This window comes from Uranotaenia lowii, chromosome 2 (assembly GCF_029784155.1).
Source record: "Uranotaenia lowii strain MFRU-FL chromosome 2, ASM2978415v1, whole genome shotgun sequence".
In the NCBI taxonomy this organism is placed as follows: domain Eukaryota; kingdom Metazoa; phylum Arthropoda; class Insecta; order Diptera; family Culicidae; genus Uranotaenia; species Uranotaenia lowii.
The window spans coordinates 61,450,603-61,467,967 of NC_073692.1; the positions used below are offsets into that span (position 1 = coordinate 61,450,603).

Here is a 17,365-nt window from a genome sequence, read left to right on the forward strand (position 1 = left end):
TTATTCATGAAAAAAAAATTATATGTATAATAGAATTTTTTGACGTAGAATTACGTCTTACGGCAACACTATAGGGGGGCAAATTGAAATTTGCGAACAGAACTCGCGTCACGAAAAACTCCTCTTTAAGAGCCATCACATCTAAAGGATTATGACGTCATCACCAACGCCTGCTTTGATGGGTTTTGTTTTTCCATACCTACGAAAGGTATAAAACAAAGGGCTCTGCGGTCGACTCGGTTTCAGTTTCGTTCTGCCCGTCGAGTTGAACATAGTTCGCTGCTCTTCGATCGGTGATTGGACCCCACCAGTGGTAATCCAACACCGATATCGAATAGCAGTTTTGTTCAGCATCAAGTGTAGTGGCATGAACCAGCCAGAGACAGCAAGCAGCGCAGACGACCAGCGGCAGAGAGCTCCAGTGGCGGAGAATAGTTTCGTTGCTGCTGAGCGCCCTGAGTACACGTTAAATGAATGGCGCCGGATACAGACAGAGCTGCTTGGAGTTCCCGTTCGCAAGCTGCGTTGCGTGCAGAAATGCTCTGATGGCGGCTGGTCGTTGAATCAGTGCGCATAGGAGGGGCGTGGTTTGGAGAGATGCTGTTTAGGAGAGTTTATCGAACTGCGAGGGGTGCTCGCTTGTATAAAAATTGGTTATGCGGAATAGGTCATATATTTTTCTTAACTTGAACTGTGATTTCTGTTGCTAAGATTTTTATTTCACATTTAGATCTGAGATGCATGTATCAAGTCTCCTGACAAGTATGGGAGACTTTCAGCAACCTAAATGTAAACATAAACAAGTCATCAACCGAAATCGCAGTTCAAGTTGCCGAGTGTGAACACTTTCTCATATTTCGAAAAAAAAAATGGTTCAGGGACTTCAGTCCTGCAATTTTTTTTAACTTTCTTAGTTTTTAAACTGTTAAAACGGCAAAACTAATGATTTTTTTTAATCGTCACAATTTTTTATCAATTGCTGTGACAAATTGTAATATTAATCATTTTTTTTTAGCTATACGCAGTAGCTTTAGAAAAAGGGTTTGCGAATAAATGCCCAAATGATACCAATTTTTTTTTTAATTTTTCATTCAGCTCTGGACTAATTAAACTAAAACTAAAAATTTCAAGTTTGTTGTTTTGCTCAAATAAACTCCAAATCTATTCACTGTACTTATATTTTGGATATTACGGAAATGGTCTTATTTTATTTTTCCGCAAAACTGAATTTTGTTGGGCGGAGGTGAAATTAACTTCAATCTATCGAAATTTTAAGAAGAATTAGTATGAAAAGATGTTTTGATGAACAATATTTTTTTTATAAGCCATGTTATTATATTAAAAGCCACTTTTATAAAAATCGGTAAAAATCATTTATATGTACAATATGTACGATTGACAGGAGCAAATTGTCGTAATTCTACGTTTGCGGTCGTTGCAATAATACAACCTCCTCAACTTTTTTCAATATGGGAAAATGTTGGGAGAAAGAACTTAGAATTTAGTAAATCGAATCGATAGAAACTTATGAAAAATGTTTAAACCCATGACTTATACCACTATGATCGATAACTAAACATCTTTGTAAGAAAGACAATAAAAAATCTGCAGTCTGGCTTTTTTCTTCAAGCCAGAAAAAATCAGGCAAATCCTGAAAAATAAGGCACATTGGCAACCCTGAATGTTTTATTATGGACTTTATGAAAATTACTAAAATTTCTCCTTTAACATCACTGAATCAAAATGATTTTGTTTGATACTTTCATTCAAACCTACCAAAAAACTTCACAGATCTAAATAAACATCTTTCTCACACTATAAATCAACAAATATGCACGAATTGAAATCAAAATAATTTCGAAAAACTTGTGAAAAATAGGTTTAATTCAAGGATTGTCGAAGGAAAATGCTACCTCGGTAAAAAAACGACCGTACTTAAGCAAGGCCAACTTTGCTTCTACACTGTAAAAAATCCACATTTCGATAGTCTGTTTCTCCACACATACGTTGAAAAAGTTGTTCAAAATATATAGTTTATTCGAATAAAATAAAAACCAACATTTTGACACTTAACTTTTATGTGGCAGAAAAGTGATGGGCTGGCTAAAATAAAATGAGCGTGGCTTTTAGTCAAAAAATCATCGAATCCGCGCTCGATGATTTTTCGTTCGTTTTTGTTTCAAAATGGCGTTCAGTTCGCATGCTAGAACAAACAAGGAAAATTTTCGAAAACTTCCCAAATTTTTTTAAACATTTGGCAGTTGATTAACAGCTGATTTTTAAAAGAATGTTTCCCGCTTATTTTCTATGACTCATGTTTTATATATTCCAATATTCCAGAATTATAAATTTTATCCAATTGAAATTCTTTGAACTGTAACCGGCGAAATTTGTACGGACGAAATCCAAGGATAAACGATTAGTTAATCCTAGAAATTTCCTTATTTTTACACTTTCTGAATACTTCTATTTCATTTCGTATTTTACTGCTCTCAATCCAATTTCGAACAAATTTCAACTTCTGGTTAGCTTATTGAAAATCAAATCCCAATTCGCCACCTTTCGAAAACCAATTTTAATATTTTTCTTTTCCATTTTTCTCTTTCCAGAACCGGATACCGCAGATTTGCCACCGTTATTCGCCAAATTTCGCTCCAGGTTAAGAAATTTCTTCGGTGTCGGAAAAACTCCCACCTTAAAACAGCCCCAAGATGCCGTCGGTCGGAGTCGCGTGTATTAGATATTTGGTGTTTTTCTTCAATTTCCTGTTTGCGGTAAGTTTTCCGAAGCGTTAGTTTTAACACTTTTCCGATCAGCACCTGCTGGGTGGGACACTTTTACTACCTTTTTTGGAATGAAGCAAGGTGCTAATGTCGTCAAGGGATCCAGATGGTTTTTTTGTCGGGGTTTCCATCATCTTAGAATCTACCTTTCCTCCTCCCTCAAGGGGAACGGATTCGTTGAGTGAGTGAAAATTGCCAGAAGTTGATCTTGGCGAAAGTTTTTACCTGCCAGACAGCTCAATTTGGTGGGAAACCACATCGTGGGAAAAGTTTCTCGCTTCAGATAAAGTGTTTCTCAAAGGGTGTCACTTTTCATCAGTTTCCAGTAGCTAGCACTTTTGTGGACAGTTCTGAGAAAACAAAAGTATGCTTCAATTTTCCAAAAAATCTTTAAAAGTTCATCTGAAATGTTTTATGGGCAATCCCCAACAAAAATTAAATCAATCTTTAATGGCATTTGATGGAAAGTATTTACCTAAATTTTCTTAGTAAATTTTCAAAACAATATGGGTGTGTTTCTCGGATAGAGTGAAAGTTACACTTTTGGAGCTAAAACTTGTTACAGAACCTAGAGTGGTTGCTTTTTGAATTTTTTTCTCGGTTGCAAGTTTTTCCAAGTTCAAAGAAAAGCAGCAAACAAAAGCTTAATTCAATTACCGATTGTCCGGAATAATTGATTCCGATATCAGTTTCCGTTCAAAGCGTTTCAACAAAACCTTTAATTGACAGTTTGAAAATCACTTTTCTCTCTGTGTTTTTTTTTTGCTCTTTGTTAAAAGTTTTTCGTTACTGAACGTGCACAGTTCCAGCATTCACTCCAGGAGGGACGCGGAAATTGTTGGTGGTTGCCATTTCAACAGCATCTCCCCACTTCAGATTCTAGATCGAAGAACCAACGAAAAGCAACAACAGCCGGCAAACTAAATTAATTCAATTTATAAGCAGCATCGGGGAAAGCATCTCATCTCTCGGTCGGTCCGCTTTCGGGTTTTGCGGTTGGCTCACGGAACCCGGGAAAATCCACCTACCATACCAGCTGACTAACTAGGCGTACGCGGGAAATTACCTAACCGGAAGTGGACTGACTGGAGGACCTGAGCCAGCAGCCTAAGTAATGGAATTGGCGCCGGGCAAATTGAAGTCTGCCCGTGCCTGTGGCGGGAAAGTTTTCCTTTCGAAATGTTGAAGCTAGGAGGTTCGTGAAGATGCTGACCTATGTTAGTCTATCTCTAACGTGAACGCAAACAAATATGCTAAAGGAGGATTTAGTCGAGCCATCAACAAGCTCTCCTAGACAAGTTGGTTCCACGAAGAGAGCCATTTGAAACAAAACTTGGAGGTACCAACACCGGATAAATACCATTATTTTTAATGAATAATTTTCCCATTAAAATAAATGGCATTCAGTGGGGCAGAAAATTAATTGAATATTTACCTGCCCGTTTCGTATCGCACGCCCGTCAAATGGACTTTCGTTTCAATTTGATTCCGATTGCGATAAGCCACGTTTGTTTTCGTTTAGTGGTCGAGAAAACTAACAGTAAAATTTCAAGGAAGCTGAATGAGGTTTTTTTTAAAAAATGCTCTTTCACAAGCCACTAAGTGAAACGATGTCGATGAAAATCTCCTAGAATCGAACTTTAAAAATTTGAAGATAGAACGTTGGTTTAAGGCAAAGGGAATGTTTTTTGACGATCCATAACCTTAAAAAACTAAAAAAATATAAATCTTACCAGAGAAACAATGACAAAAACGACGAAAATGACAATAATGACAGAAATGACACAAAAATGACAAAAATGACACAAAAATGACATAAAATGACACAAAAATTAAACAAAAATTAAAAAACTGACAAAAATGACAAAAATGACAAAAATGACAAAAATGACAAAAATGACAAAAATGACAAAAATGACACAAAAATGACACAAAACTGACACAAAAATGACAAAAAAATGACACAAAAATGACACAAAAATGACACAAAAATGACACAAAAATGACACAAAAATGACAAAAATGACAGAAATGACAAAAAGACAGAAATAACAAAAAGACAACAATGAAACAAAAATGACAAAAATGACAAAAATGACCAAAATGACAAAAATGACAAAAATGACAAAAATGAAAAAAATTATAAAAATGACAAAAATGACAAAAATGACAAAAATGACAAAAATGACAAAAATGACAAAAATGACAAAAATGACAAACATGACAAAAATGACAAAAATGACAAAATTGATAAAAAAGACAAAAATGACAAAAATCACAAAAATGACAAAAAAAACAAAAATTACAAAAATGACAAAAATCACAAAAATCACAAAAATCACAAAAATGACAAAAATGACAAAAATGACAAAAATGACAAAAATGACAAAAATGACAAACAAGACAAAAATGACAAAAATGACAAAAATGACAAAACTGACAAAAATGACAAAAATGACAAAAATGACAAAAATGACAAAAATGACAAAAATGACAAAAATGACAAAAATGACAAAAATGACAAAAATGACAAAAATGACAAAAATGACAAAAATGACAAAAATGACAAAAATGACAAAAATGACAAAAATGACAAAAATGACAAAAATGACAAAAATGACAAAAATGACAAAAATGACAAAAATGACAAAAATGACAAAAATGACAAAAATGACAAAAATGACAAAAATGACAAAAATGACAAAAATGACAAAACTGACAAAAATGACAAAAATGACAAAAATGACAAAAATGACAAAAATGACAAAAATGACAAAAATGACAAAAATGACAAAAATGACAAAAATGACAAAAATGACAAAAATGACAAAAATGACAAAAATGACAAAAAAGACAAAAAAGACAAAAATGACAAAAATGACAAAAATGACAAAAATGACAAAAATGACAAAAATGACAAAAATGACAAAAATGACAAAAATGACAAAAATGACAAAAATGACAAAAATGACAAAAATGACAAAAATGACAAAAATGACAAAAATGACAAAAATGACAAAAATGACAAAAATGACAAAAATGACAAAAATGACAAAAATGACAAAAATGACAAAAATGACAAAAATGACAAAAATGACAAAAATGACAAAAATGACAAAAATGACAAAAATGACAAAAATGAAAAAAATGACAAAAATGATAAAAATGACAGAAATGACAGAAATGACAAAAATGACAAAAATGACAAAAATGACAAAAAATGACAAAAATGACAAAAATGACAAAAATGACGAAAATGACGAAAATGACGAAAATGACAAAAATGACGAAAATGACAAAAATGACAAAAATGTCAAAAATTAAAAAAATGACCAAATTGTTATAAATGACAAAAATGACAAAAATGACAAAAATGACAAAAATGACAAAAATGACCAAAATGACAAAAATGACAAAAATGACAAAAATGACAAAAATGACGAAAATGACATAAAAGACAAAAATGACAAAAATGACAAAAAATTACAAAAATTACAAAAATGAGAAAAAATTACAAAAATTACAACAAAGTCAAAAATGACACAAAAAATGACAAAAATGACAAAAATGACAAAAATGACAAAAATGACAAAAATGACAAAAATGACAAAAATGACAAAAATGACAAAAATGACATAAATGACAAAAATGACAAAAATGACAAAAATGACAAAAATGACAAAAATGACAAAAATGACAAAAATGACAAAAATGACAAAAATGACAAAAATGACAAAAATGACAAAAATGACAAAAATGACAAAAATGACAAAAATGACAAAAATGACAAAAATGACAAAAATGACAAAAATGACAAAAATGACAAAAATGACAAAAATGACAAAAATGACAAAAATAACAAAAATGACAAAAATGACAAAAATGACAAAAATGACAAAAATGACAAAAATGACAAAAATGACAAAAATGACATAAATGACAAAAATGACAAAAATGACGAAAATGACAAAAATGACAAAAATGACAAAAATGACAAAAATGACAAAAATGACAAAAATGACAAAAATGACACAAAAATTGACAAAAATGACAAAAATGACAAAAGAGAAAAAAATGACAAAAATGACAAAAATGACACAAAAAATGACAAAAATGACAAAAATGACAAAAATGACAAAAATGACAAAAATGACAAAAATGACAAAAATGACAAAAATGACAAAAATGACAAAAATGACAAAAATGACAAAAATGACAAAAATGACAAAAATGACAAAAATGACAAAAATGACAAAAATGACAAAAATGACAAAACTGACAAAAATGACAAAAATGACAAAAATGACAAAAATGACAAAAATGACAAAAATGACAAAAATGACAAAAATGACAAAAATGACAAAAATGACAAAAATGACAAAAATGACAAAAATGACAAAAATGACAAAAATGACAAAAATGACAAAAATGACAAAAATGACAAAAATGACAAAAATGACAAAAATGACAAAAATGACAAAAATGACAAAAATGACAAAAATGACAAAAATGACAAAAATGACAAAAATGACAAAAATGACAAAAATGACAAAAATGACAAAAATGACAAAAATGACAAAAATGACAAAAATTACAAAAATTACAAAAATGACAAAAATTACAAAAATGACAAAAATTACAAAAATTACAACAATGACAAAAATGACAAAAATGACAAAAATGACAAAAATGACAAAAATGACAAAAATGACAAAAATGACAAAAATGACAAAAATGACAAAAATGACAAAAATGACAAAAATGACAAAAATGACATAAATGACAAAAATGACAAAAATGACAAAAATGACAAAAATGACAAAAATGACAAAAATGACAAAAATGACAAAAATAACAAAAATGACAAAAATGACAAAGTTGACAAAAATGACAAAAATGACAAAAAATGACAAAAATGACAAAAAATGACAAAAATGACAAAAATAACAAAAATGACAAAAATGACAAAAATGACAAAAATGACACAAAAATGACACAAAAATGACAACAATGACAAAAATGTCAAAAATGTCAAAAATATCAAAAATGACCAAAATGACCAAAATGACAAAAATTACAAAGATAACAAAAATGACAAAAATGACAAAAATGACAAAAATGACAAAAATGACAAAAATGACAAAAATGACAAAAATGACAAAAATGACAAAAATGACAAAAATGACAAAAATGACAAAAATGACAAAAATGACATAAATCACAAAAATGACAAAAATGACAAAAATGACAAAAATGACAAAGATGACAAAGATGACAAAAATGACAAAAATGACAAAAATTTCAAAAATGATAATATGACCCCATAATGATAAAATGACCTAAAAATGATAAAATGACCCAAAAATGACAAAAATGTCAAAAAATGACAAAAATGACGAAAATGACAAAATTGACAAAAATGACAAAAATGACAAAAATGACAAAAATGACAAAAATGACAGCAACAAAAACACAAAAATGACTCAAAAATTATGCATAAATTATACAATCATGGCAAAAGCTACCCAACAATTTCATTTAAATGACGCAAAAATTACACAGAAAGATACAAATATGACACAGAAATATAAAATAAAAGATCACAAAAACAAAACAAAAAAAAATTAACAAAGAAATGGAGCAAAAGTATTGAAAGCTATTTGTATGTTTAAAATTGCTCAAAAGCCAAATTTCACAAATCCCTCAAAACAGAAAGAAGTAGGCATTTTCTAACATTTTTAAATTTCCTTTATTTTGTCTCGTGAAAATTTGAAAATCTTGTCAATGTAATTGATTTGAATGAAATTTTTTTGAATATTTTTTCATTCTACCCAGACAATAAATTAAACCTGTACAAAACTTCCATTGGTGGTGTTTTTATATTTTTTTTATAAAGGATTTTTCGAAGATTTTTTCGAGCAAAATGGATTAGCCTATTTGAATTTATTTTAAAAAACATTGATTCTGTACTTAAAAACCCTCGAAAAGACATATGTTATAAAGTAAAACAAAAATCAGGTAGGATGAAAATCTAAAGTGTTGATTTCAGATTTCAGTTTATTCGAACGATGTCCGGTATATTTGTCAAAATCTGTACCCCTTCTTGGAAGTGTTTGCTTAAAGAAAATTCACAGATTTCGAAATTTTCTTTCATCTCAACAAGCCTTTTGAACCACAATCTACTTTCAGCGGAAATTTTTCTGCAACCATATTAGAGTTGATATTTACGCTAGATTGCATTGTGTTTTGCCAGAAAGGATACATTTGGCATGGCCATTGTCAATTTTCTGTTCACTTTATCAAATGTTCTCAGAAGAACAAATTTCACCCCCTACAAAATGATGAAAAGAATAGCTACGATTCTCACGCCAACAAACGAAAACGAAAACGGGTCCATTTTCAAATTTCTCCGGAAACCCGGTCCGTAGTTGACAGAATCCTGTTCCCATCGGAATGGCGCTCCGAATCCAATCGAATTTAGCCGTACAACGATCTTTCTGCATCCATTCCGCCGCCATCATCGGGGGGATTGAAAGTGGAAAGTAGATATTCAGACACAATTCTGCCGAATAGCAGCTGGTTTAAGGTAATCCCATAAACCGCTTAGCTCCCAGTAGTGGGTGAAAAACGTCAAATTGGAACGCCCCTTCTTCGGTTGACGAAGGAAAAGTAGAATGGCTCTAGAAGTTTGGATTTTTTTCGAAAAAAAAAATCATACAATTCAATTTTTATCAAACAAAGCTTTTTGACGATTGAATTTGTGTATTGTCTCTGATACTCCCCAAATGTTGATATAATTATATGATGAAAAACACAATTTCTATTAAAATTCGGTCATCTATTTGGATTATTCTTTCTCGTTTAACTACTGGGGATTTTTTTTTATTATCTGACAATTTGCGCCGGGGGTCTTCAGATTTTCCCCAAAATTGAAAATTTGGTTCATTTTCGCGACTTAAAAACACATGTATTTTTTCAGATTTTTAACATTTTTATTTTTTGAGTTAGCTTCGGTTAGATTTTTTTGTAAATAAAAAATAACCATTTTTCAAAGCTACATAACTCTGTTGTTTCTCATCGGAAATTATAAAATAGCACATCAAAATGCATTAAAATTTTATCAGCTTTCCAAATAGAATAGTTGAAAAAAATTAAACAATGACCTTCAACATGAAAAGTTGTAAATAAACTTTAAATGGCGTCTAAAAGTACCGTCTGCACCACCGAATATTTTGCAAAAAATACCATTGTATAGCTCGATTCATGATGCAACTTTCATCTGAAGACACCAAAGTGGGCCATTACCACCTTGAAGAGTTATGAAAGAAATAATGACAATAAATCTCTTTTTTTGCATCGAAAACAAACAATGGTGGAACAACTGCACTCACATATGGAGATAGCAAGCACTTCTAACAACATGGAAACAAAAGAACTTACCAAAGCAGGTAAAAAACACACTTTGTAGAGTGTTTTCAGCAAAACTGACTTTAAATTTTAACCAAAATTCTGAGTATCGTATTGCTTATGTGATATAACTAATAATGGGAATGTTGCTTTTACAATCTGGTCATATACTATATAACTTGTTAATTTTTCGATCAAAGATCATTGTGAAGCATAATCAATGCCAATAGTAGAAGGTTCAGTCCCTGTGCTTGGGATCACAAAAATGTGATTAAAAAAAAGAAATATAGAAGTGCTTTACATAGTTCTTATATCGGGAACTAAGCACTGGACACCAAAATCCTTTCCCATTGATCAAAAAAGTATGAGAAAGTGGCACAAATGTTGTAAAATTAATCAAAGAGCTCAGTATGGCCAGCCCAGGCTGTAAAATGATGAAAATATGATACTTTTACCGTATTCGTTTTCTACATTCGCCCAGTTTTGAGGTTTACCATACTAGAACGAACATAATTCGTCGTCAGTGTTTTGCTACCTCGATCGCTCACACACGAATCTTCAGTGTTCCACCGTCCATTTTAAATCAAATCTGGGGAATTACGGATGCAAAACTTAGCGCATAAACTTCTAAAAATGACAGTAAAATGTGCATAACTTGTTGTGACCTGGTGCAAAACTGGGTATAAACGAATACGTTATTAGATTTTTGGATATAACATGAAGTCAGTTAAGCTGCAACAATCTGCCGCCCCTTCTTTCATAACAGTCCCATATACAAAAACAAGCAAGCGAGACAATCAGTTTTTTCTGTTTTGGAATATATTTTTAAATTGTGACCACCACTTTCAGCATAAACGAAAATCGTTTCTAGGTTGTCATTAAAGAAACTATAGTAAACAAAGAAGCGCAATCTGATCCCTTTTGAAATAATGAGCTTGCAACCCTGCTGTAGGGCTCCCTTTAAGACTGCTGGGTTTTGCTCGATTGGAATGACACTGACAGAAAATCAAAAATTCCAATCGTGACATTTCGTCTCTTTGTTTACTATAGGCTCGTTAGTTGTCATAATAAATCGTTAGACCTGAAATTTTCGAAATTGGGTTATTGGTAAGGTCGAGAGCACCATTTTTATTCATTATGGGACTGTTAATCGACCATATTTGAAACCTTTTTCAAATTTCAATCAAGCATAACAGTCCCAAACATAATATATTTTTCTCACCAAGCTACTTTCTAAGACTTAAATTTGATCATTTTTGAAATTCTAAATGCAATTGTCAGGAAAAGAAACATGCTTTTGCAAAAAAATATCATGAATTCCACATTGTAAGTTGAATCTTTTCACGATTTTTGATTGCATCCGATAGTTTTTTGCTCAGGAAGTCATTCCTAAGAAAGTTAGACCTGCCTTCGAAAACTAGTGTGCATCATTCGACATCAAGTGAGTTAAAAAAAATGTTTAAATGATTCAAAGCAATAAACCAAAGACTATTTCGCCGAAAGAAACATTGAAAAGTAACCAAATCCGTGGTATTTCACATATGGGACTGTTATTCAGGTATATTTCATATAGGACAGCCACGAATTGATATTTTTTTCGAAATTTCTAGAACAAAACCTCTTTTTTTAGTCTTTTATGTTGAAGCCTTATGTTGACCTAAAATGACGAAAATGCATATGGGACTGTTATGCGAGTAGAGGCAGTCTGAAAAGGACGAAAAAATAGTGTTTTTTACCAGCTTTGATAAGTTCTTTTGTTTCCATGTTGTTAGAAGTGCTTGCTATCTCCATATGTGAGTGCAGTTGTTCGACCATTGTTTGTTTTCGATGCAAAAAAGAGATCTATTGTCATTATTTCTTTCATAACTCTTCAAGGTGGTAATGGCCCACTTTGGTGTCTTCAGATGAAAGTTGCATCATGAATCGAGCTATACAATGGTATTTTTTGCAAAATATTCGGTGGTGCAGACGGTACTTTTAGACGCCATTTAAAGTTTATTTACAACTTTTCATGTTGAAGGTCATTGTTTAATTTTTTTCAACTATTCTATTTGGAAAGCTGATAAAATTTTAATGCATTTTGATGTGCTATTTTATAATTTCCGATGAGAAACAACAGAGTTATGTAGCTTTGAAAAATGGTTATTTTTTATTTACAAAAAAATCTAACCGAAGCTAACTCAAAAAATAAAAATGTTAAAAATCTGAAAAAATACATGTGTTTTTAAGTCGCAAAAATGAACCAAATTTTCAATTTTGGGGAAAATCTGAAGACCCCCGGCGCAAACCCGTCAGATAATAAAAAAAAATTCCCTACTATATAGCAGAAAAGAGTGAACCCAGGCTCCATCATTCTACGTAGTAGAATGAGAAAGATAATTCAAATTACCATTCCCAGTTGCCAGTTCAGTCTCAGTCTCAGTCTCAGTCTCGAGCACACAGGTGGGAATGATAATTAAAACACTGCCTCTGAGTGGTTTACCGGTAGGAAGTTTTCAGTGCTCAGCTCAAAACCACAACTCATACCTACTCGCACATTTGCCAGACAAGTAGTAGCAGCAGCTTCACATTGTCAATTTCAATATAATTGCACTTTCGGTTCCGCGAGTATGTATATAGTTTGGGTGCATCACGCGCGTGTAGGTTGAAAATATGTTTCATGTTTCTTCTGAACATATAAGTATTTCGGTTTCCTCTTTGTTGACAGCTATTTGCTGAAATTTAATTACCGATGATGGTTAAAATATTTGCTTTGAAGTTCGGTTCTCTTTTGAACGTTCATGGCACGTGCTCTCTGTGCTCGAAATAATGTGTATTGGTTAATATTGTTTTCGATGTGTATAAGGATTTTTTTTTTGCACGGATGATATAACTAACCTTTGATATGGTGATAATTAAAAGAGGCTGTGGTGCAGCGGAAAGATTATAAACACTACTCCGATACTGGCTATGAAGAGGTTGGAGTCGATTTTGCAATTTGTATACATAAACTCATATGTTTGCCAAGTATCGCTCCGCCAATTTAGTTACATCACTAGAACCTGTTTAAAATCAGGCCGCCGAACGTGGCCTAGAGGATAGCATTCAAGTCTTCTAAGCCAGAGGTCATGAGATCAAGTCTTGATCACGGCAAACATAGTACTCTTTCTGTGGGTTGGTGGTGTTAGCATTAGTAAAATGCTAGCCATTATATCCTTGAAAGATGTACGCTTAGTCTTAAGTAGAATTTAGATCTCTTCAAAGAAACATGAAGTTTCACTGAGATCCTATATGTGTGTGTTCGTTTTTTTAAAAAAAATTGCCCTTCTTGTGCATATAGTTTTATTGCGAAATGCTTCCGTTGACATTCTCAACATCCAGTGCAAAGTACAGAGAATACAGAAAAAATCGGAAATGTAGCCGTTGTTAAAAAATTTATTGGATGTTTTTGATTTTTGATTATTGTTGTGAGGCTGCTTGTCACTGCAGAGGAATCGTCCAAATGCGTCCAACCTGGTCGACGGTCCACAAGGAAAAGAGGATGATTCCACGTGGTTTCCCATTTGATCGGCCGCTGAAAGATGACAGCTGTGCTGTCACAGTTGGTAGTCCTGCAGGGTGTTGTTAGCCCGACAAAGCTGCAGTGTTGCCGAATGTCAGGAACTGTTCCGTGTGCGTCACAATTGTTACGGCCACGATTCCCTCTGGCTGCCCTAATAAGGGAAACTTAAACAAATCATGTCACTGGGAGCCCGGTAAAGAAGGAGGAAAACGTCAATATCTATAAAAACTGATGCACCTAATACTTTTTTTTGCCTGATAAGATACGAAGGGACGCTCTTGGACAAAGTTGTTTGGCGTGAAATTTCCTTGTAAGAATTTCCGTAGGTGATGGAAAGAATTAGAGAAACATGAGGTATCAAAGAAATTCTCTAAAAAGATACAACGGCTCACCGGCAGGACTTGAACCTGCAATCTCCGCTTCAGTACAACGGCGCGTAAGCATATTTCTTAATTGTGGCTTAATTGTGTGACTTACCGCAATTGCCGCCATTCGACGATCCTTGGATGGACCCCCGAAACTGATACTGTGTGGTTGTGGTAGCCGTCTGCCTTCTTCCACTTGGGTGTCTAGTTGCCGGATTATCGCCCACGTGTCGATTCCAGCAGGTTGTTTGAACGGTCGACGCCGGCGACTTCGGGCCCGCAGATGCGTGCCAGCAAACTAATGCCAGCAAACTAATGCCAGCGGATTCGACGCTTACAGAAGCGTGCCAGCAGAACCTGTACCAGCGGAATCAGTGCCAGTGGAACCAGTGCCAGCGGGGTAGAAGCCAGCCAATGGATTGCGGTCAATCGGAGCTTTGACGGCGAGGTAAAACCAAGCCAACTGATTGCGGCCAATCAGAGCTTTGCCAGCGGAATTTGTTCCAGCGGAATCTGTGCCAGCAGGGTCGATTTGATTGCGGCCAATCGGAGCTTTGCCAACGGGATCCAATCGAGCCAATGGATGTTGTCGTCGGATTAATTAGCAGATGAAATGCTAAGTGGATAGTTGCCACGTGGTTTGGCTCCTGGTAATGAAGTGTCCAGCGTTCCAAATTGCCGGTGGACCAAACTTTTCGGAGAGGTTGTAGGCCACCTGATTTGAGTTCTCCGGAATTGCCCAGCAAACCATTCGGAAGTTAAATCGCAAGAACTGGGTGTTCTGGGTTGTTTTTTTTGCGATGGGCAGACCACTTCACACACGTCTGCTCCAATTCACTATCCAATCCCGACTGACTCCTTGTCGAGATCGACAATCAAGTTTCCACTTTTTCTCGAGATTTCTCCCCGGAAATTGGTTGGTTGTCAAACTCAAGTCGCCCGTTATAGCAAGAACGGGATAGGGATGCTGGCAGTTAGGGTGACCATGGACATAGTTCTATGTCCGATTATCATACTCACGAGCCACGGAAGCCAGCCCACATCACGTAACCGTTCTGGTTGTGTCCTAGGGCATCGCACCCTTGGGACACTCCAGACCGGAAATCTTCCGTGATGATAACCGAACATAGAACCCTATCGCAAATCCTAAACTAACAGACAACACCGCTAATAACAATCTTATGTTTCCCTACCATCAAACATCGAGCCTTATAAAAACTATTCCAATAACTAACCCTAACTAAATTTAATTTTATATACATGGGATCGGTCCATTAATAACTAAAGGGTGATACGGTCAAAATTTGGTCAAGGGAAAACGCGTGTAAATCGGTGAAATCGTTTATTTAAAAAATCAAATTAGATTTCTTTTTGTCCACCTGCTTCGCCGCAGAAAGCCAGTTTGCCTTGAACTGCTGCTCGTCCTTAGCAGTTTTTTTGGTCTTCTTTAGGTTCCGCTTGACAATAGGCCAATATTTCTCAATTGGGCGGAGCTCTGGCGTGTTGGGAGGGTTCTTGTCCTTGGGAACCAAATGCACGTTGTTGGCGGCGAACCACTCCATGGCCTTTTTACCGTAATGGCAAGATGCCAAATCAGTACGGAACAACCGTGTTTCTTCAGGATAGGCAGCAGACGTTTATTCAAACGCTCATTCACGAAAATTTCTTGGTTGACAGTCCCGAAACCTATGAAAATGCTGCTTTTCAAGCCACAGGTACAGATGGCTTGCCAAACCAGATATTTCTTCGCGATCTTTGACAGTTTCATGTGCTTGAAAATATCTGCTACCTTTGCCCTTCCATTTGCCGTATAAAACTCCTGTCCCGGAAGCTGCTTGCTTGCGTAGGTTTCGTCGTCCATTACCACGCAGTCAAACTTCGTCAGCATCGTCGTGTACAGCCTCCGGGATCGCGCTTTGGCCGTTGTATTTTGTATATCATCGCGATTTGAAGTAACTACCTTCTTGTAAGTCGATAGTCCGGCTCGTTCTTTGGCTCGATGCACGGTTGTAGACGATACACCCAGCTTATTTGCGGCATCTCGGAGAGAGAGGTTAGGGTTTTGCTTGAAACTACCGGCAACTCTCTTTGTCGTCTCAGCGGCTTCCGTTTTTTGATTTTCCCGCGATCCAGACTTCATGGCTGTCGACAAACGTTCCCCAAACACTTTAATTACATTTGTAACGGTTGATTTGGCAACTTTTAGCTATTTTGCCAGCTTTGCGTGCGAGTGGCTCGGATTTTCGCGATGCGCGAGCAAAATTTTGATACGCTGCTCTTCTTCCTTGAACGGCATTTTGACAACTGAAGAGTGAATTCCAAAATCAAAATAGGAGCAACATTCTACACACACACACCTTCAAAATTAGGGGTATTCAGGTTTTTTAAATGCAAAATTGAAAGAAATACGTCAAGTTGATATTGACCAAATTTTGACCATATCACCCTTTATATTTAACAACGGTAACAAGGATGATAACGTGTGTCATTTTAAAGTTTTCCAAGGGAAGTTTTTTCCACTTCCAGCAACTACCCATCCAAAAACGGCAAAGTGATGTTGGCGGAAATAATTGATACATTATCGTTTCTGATTGACTACACGCAATCTGTCAGTCACAGACATACGTAAAAATTTGGGTCATTTTACGAGCAGATGGCGCTGGTCGCAGGCGTGACATAATGGAGAAGAGTTTTCTTTAGTAGCATAAGAGGAAACCCTCATTGGCATAGATTGTCTGAAGTAGGACCCATTCTTATACGTTGTGCTAGGGACTTGAGGAGCACTGTGATTAACAGAAATGGATTCTAGAACCCGATCTTTTTTTTCCCCAAATTTCGATCAAACATTCGTAACTCTGATCATCCATGAAAGCAGCATGATCTTCCCAGGCTTTAATTGTGTCATCGTGTAGCCTGATGCATAATAAATGTTCAAGCAGTGTACTCCACTGTGACGTTGGTTCCCCTAGACCAGTGGTTTTCAAACTTTTTCTACTCACCACCCCTTTTTTCGAAATTTTTGAGATCAACGCCCCCCTGTTGTAAGATTTAACTCAAAATATATAAGGACATAAGAGCCAAAGGGATAGGGGGTATCATAAGTGTAAAAATGTTCGATTTTGATATAATGCCATAAGATTTTTCATATTTCAAACTATATTTCGAGATTTTATTACGATTTTTAGAATATTGCTTACATACAATTTCGTTCGAAAGAAAAATGCAAAGGTTCAAAAAATATATGGAAAATGACAAAACATAATAACTTA

At 34.6% G+C, this 17,365-nt stretch overlaps 1 protein-coding gene across 1 annotated transcript in view; it reads left to right on the top strand.

The window, feature by feature from the left end:
- Positions 1-17,365, top strand: part of LOC129745398 (CD63 antigen-like) — a 258,562-nt gene that overhangs the window by 209,906 nt on the left and 31,291 nt on the right. Inside the window, exon 2 of the mRNA XM_055738455.1 lies at positions 2,610-2,774. Within this exon, the coding sequence (XP_055594430.1) occupies positions 2,712-2,774 (63 nt within the window). The 5' untranslated portion in view covers positions 2,610-2,711. The remainder of the gene's footprint in view (positions 1-2,609; positions 2,775-17,365) is intronic.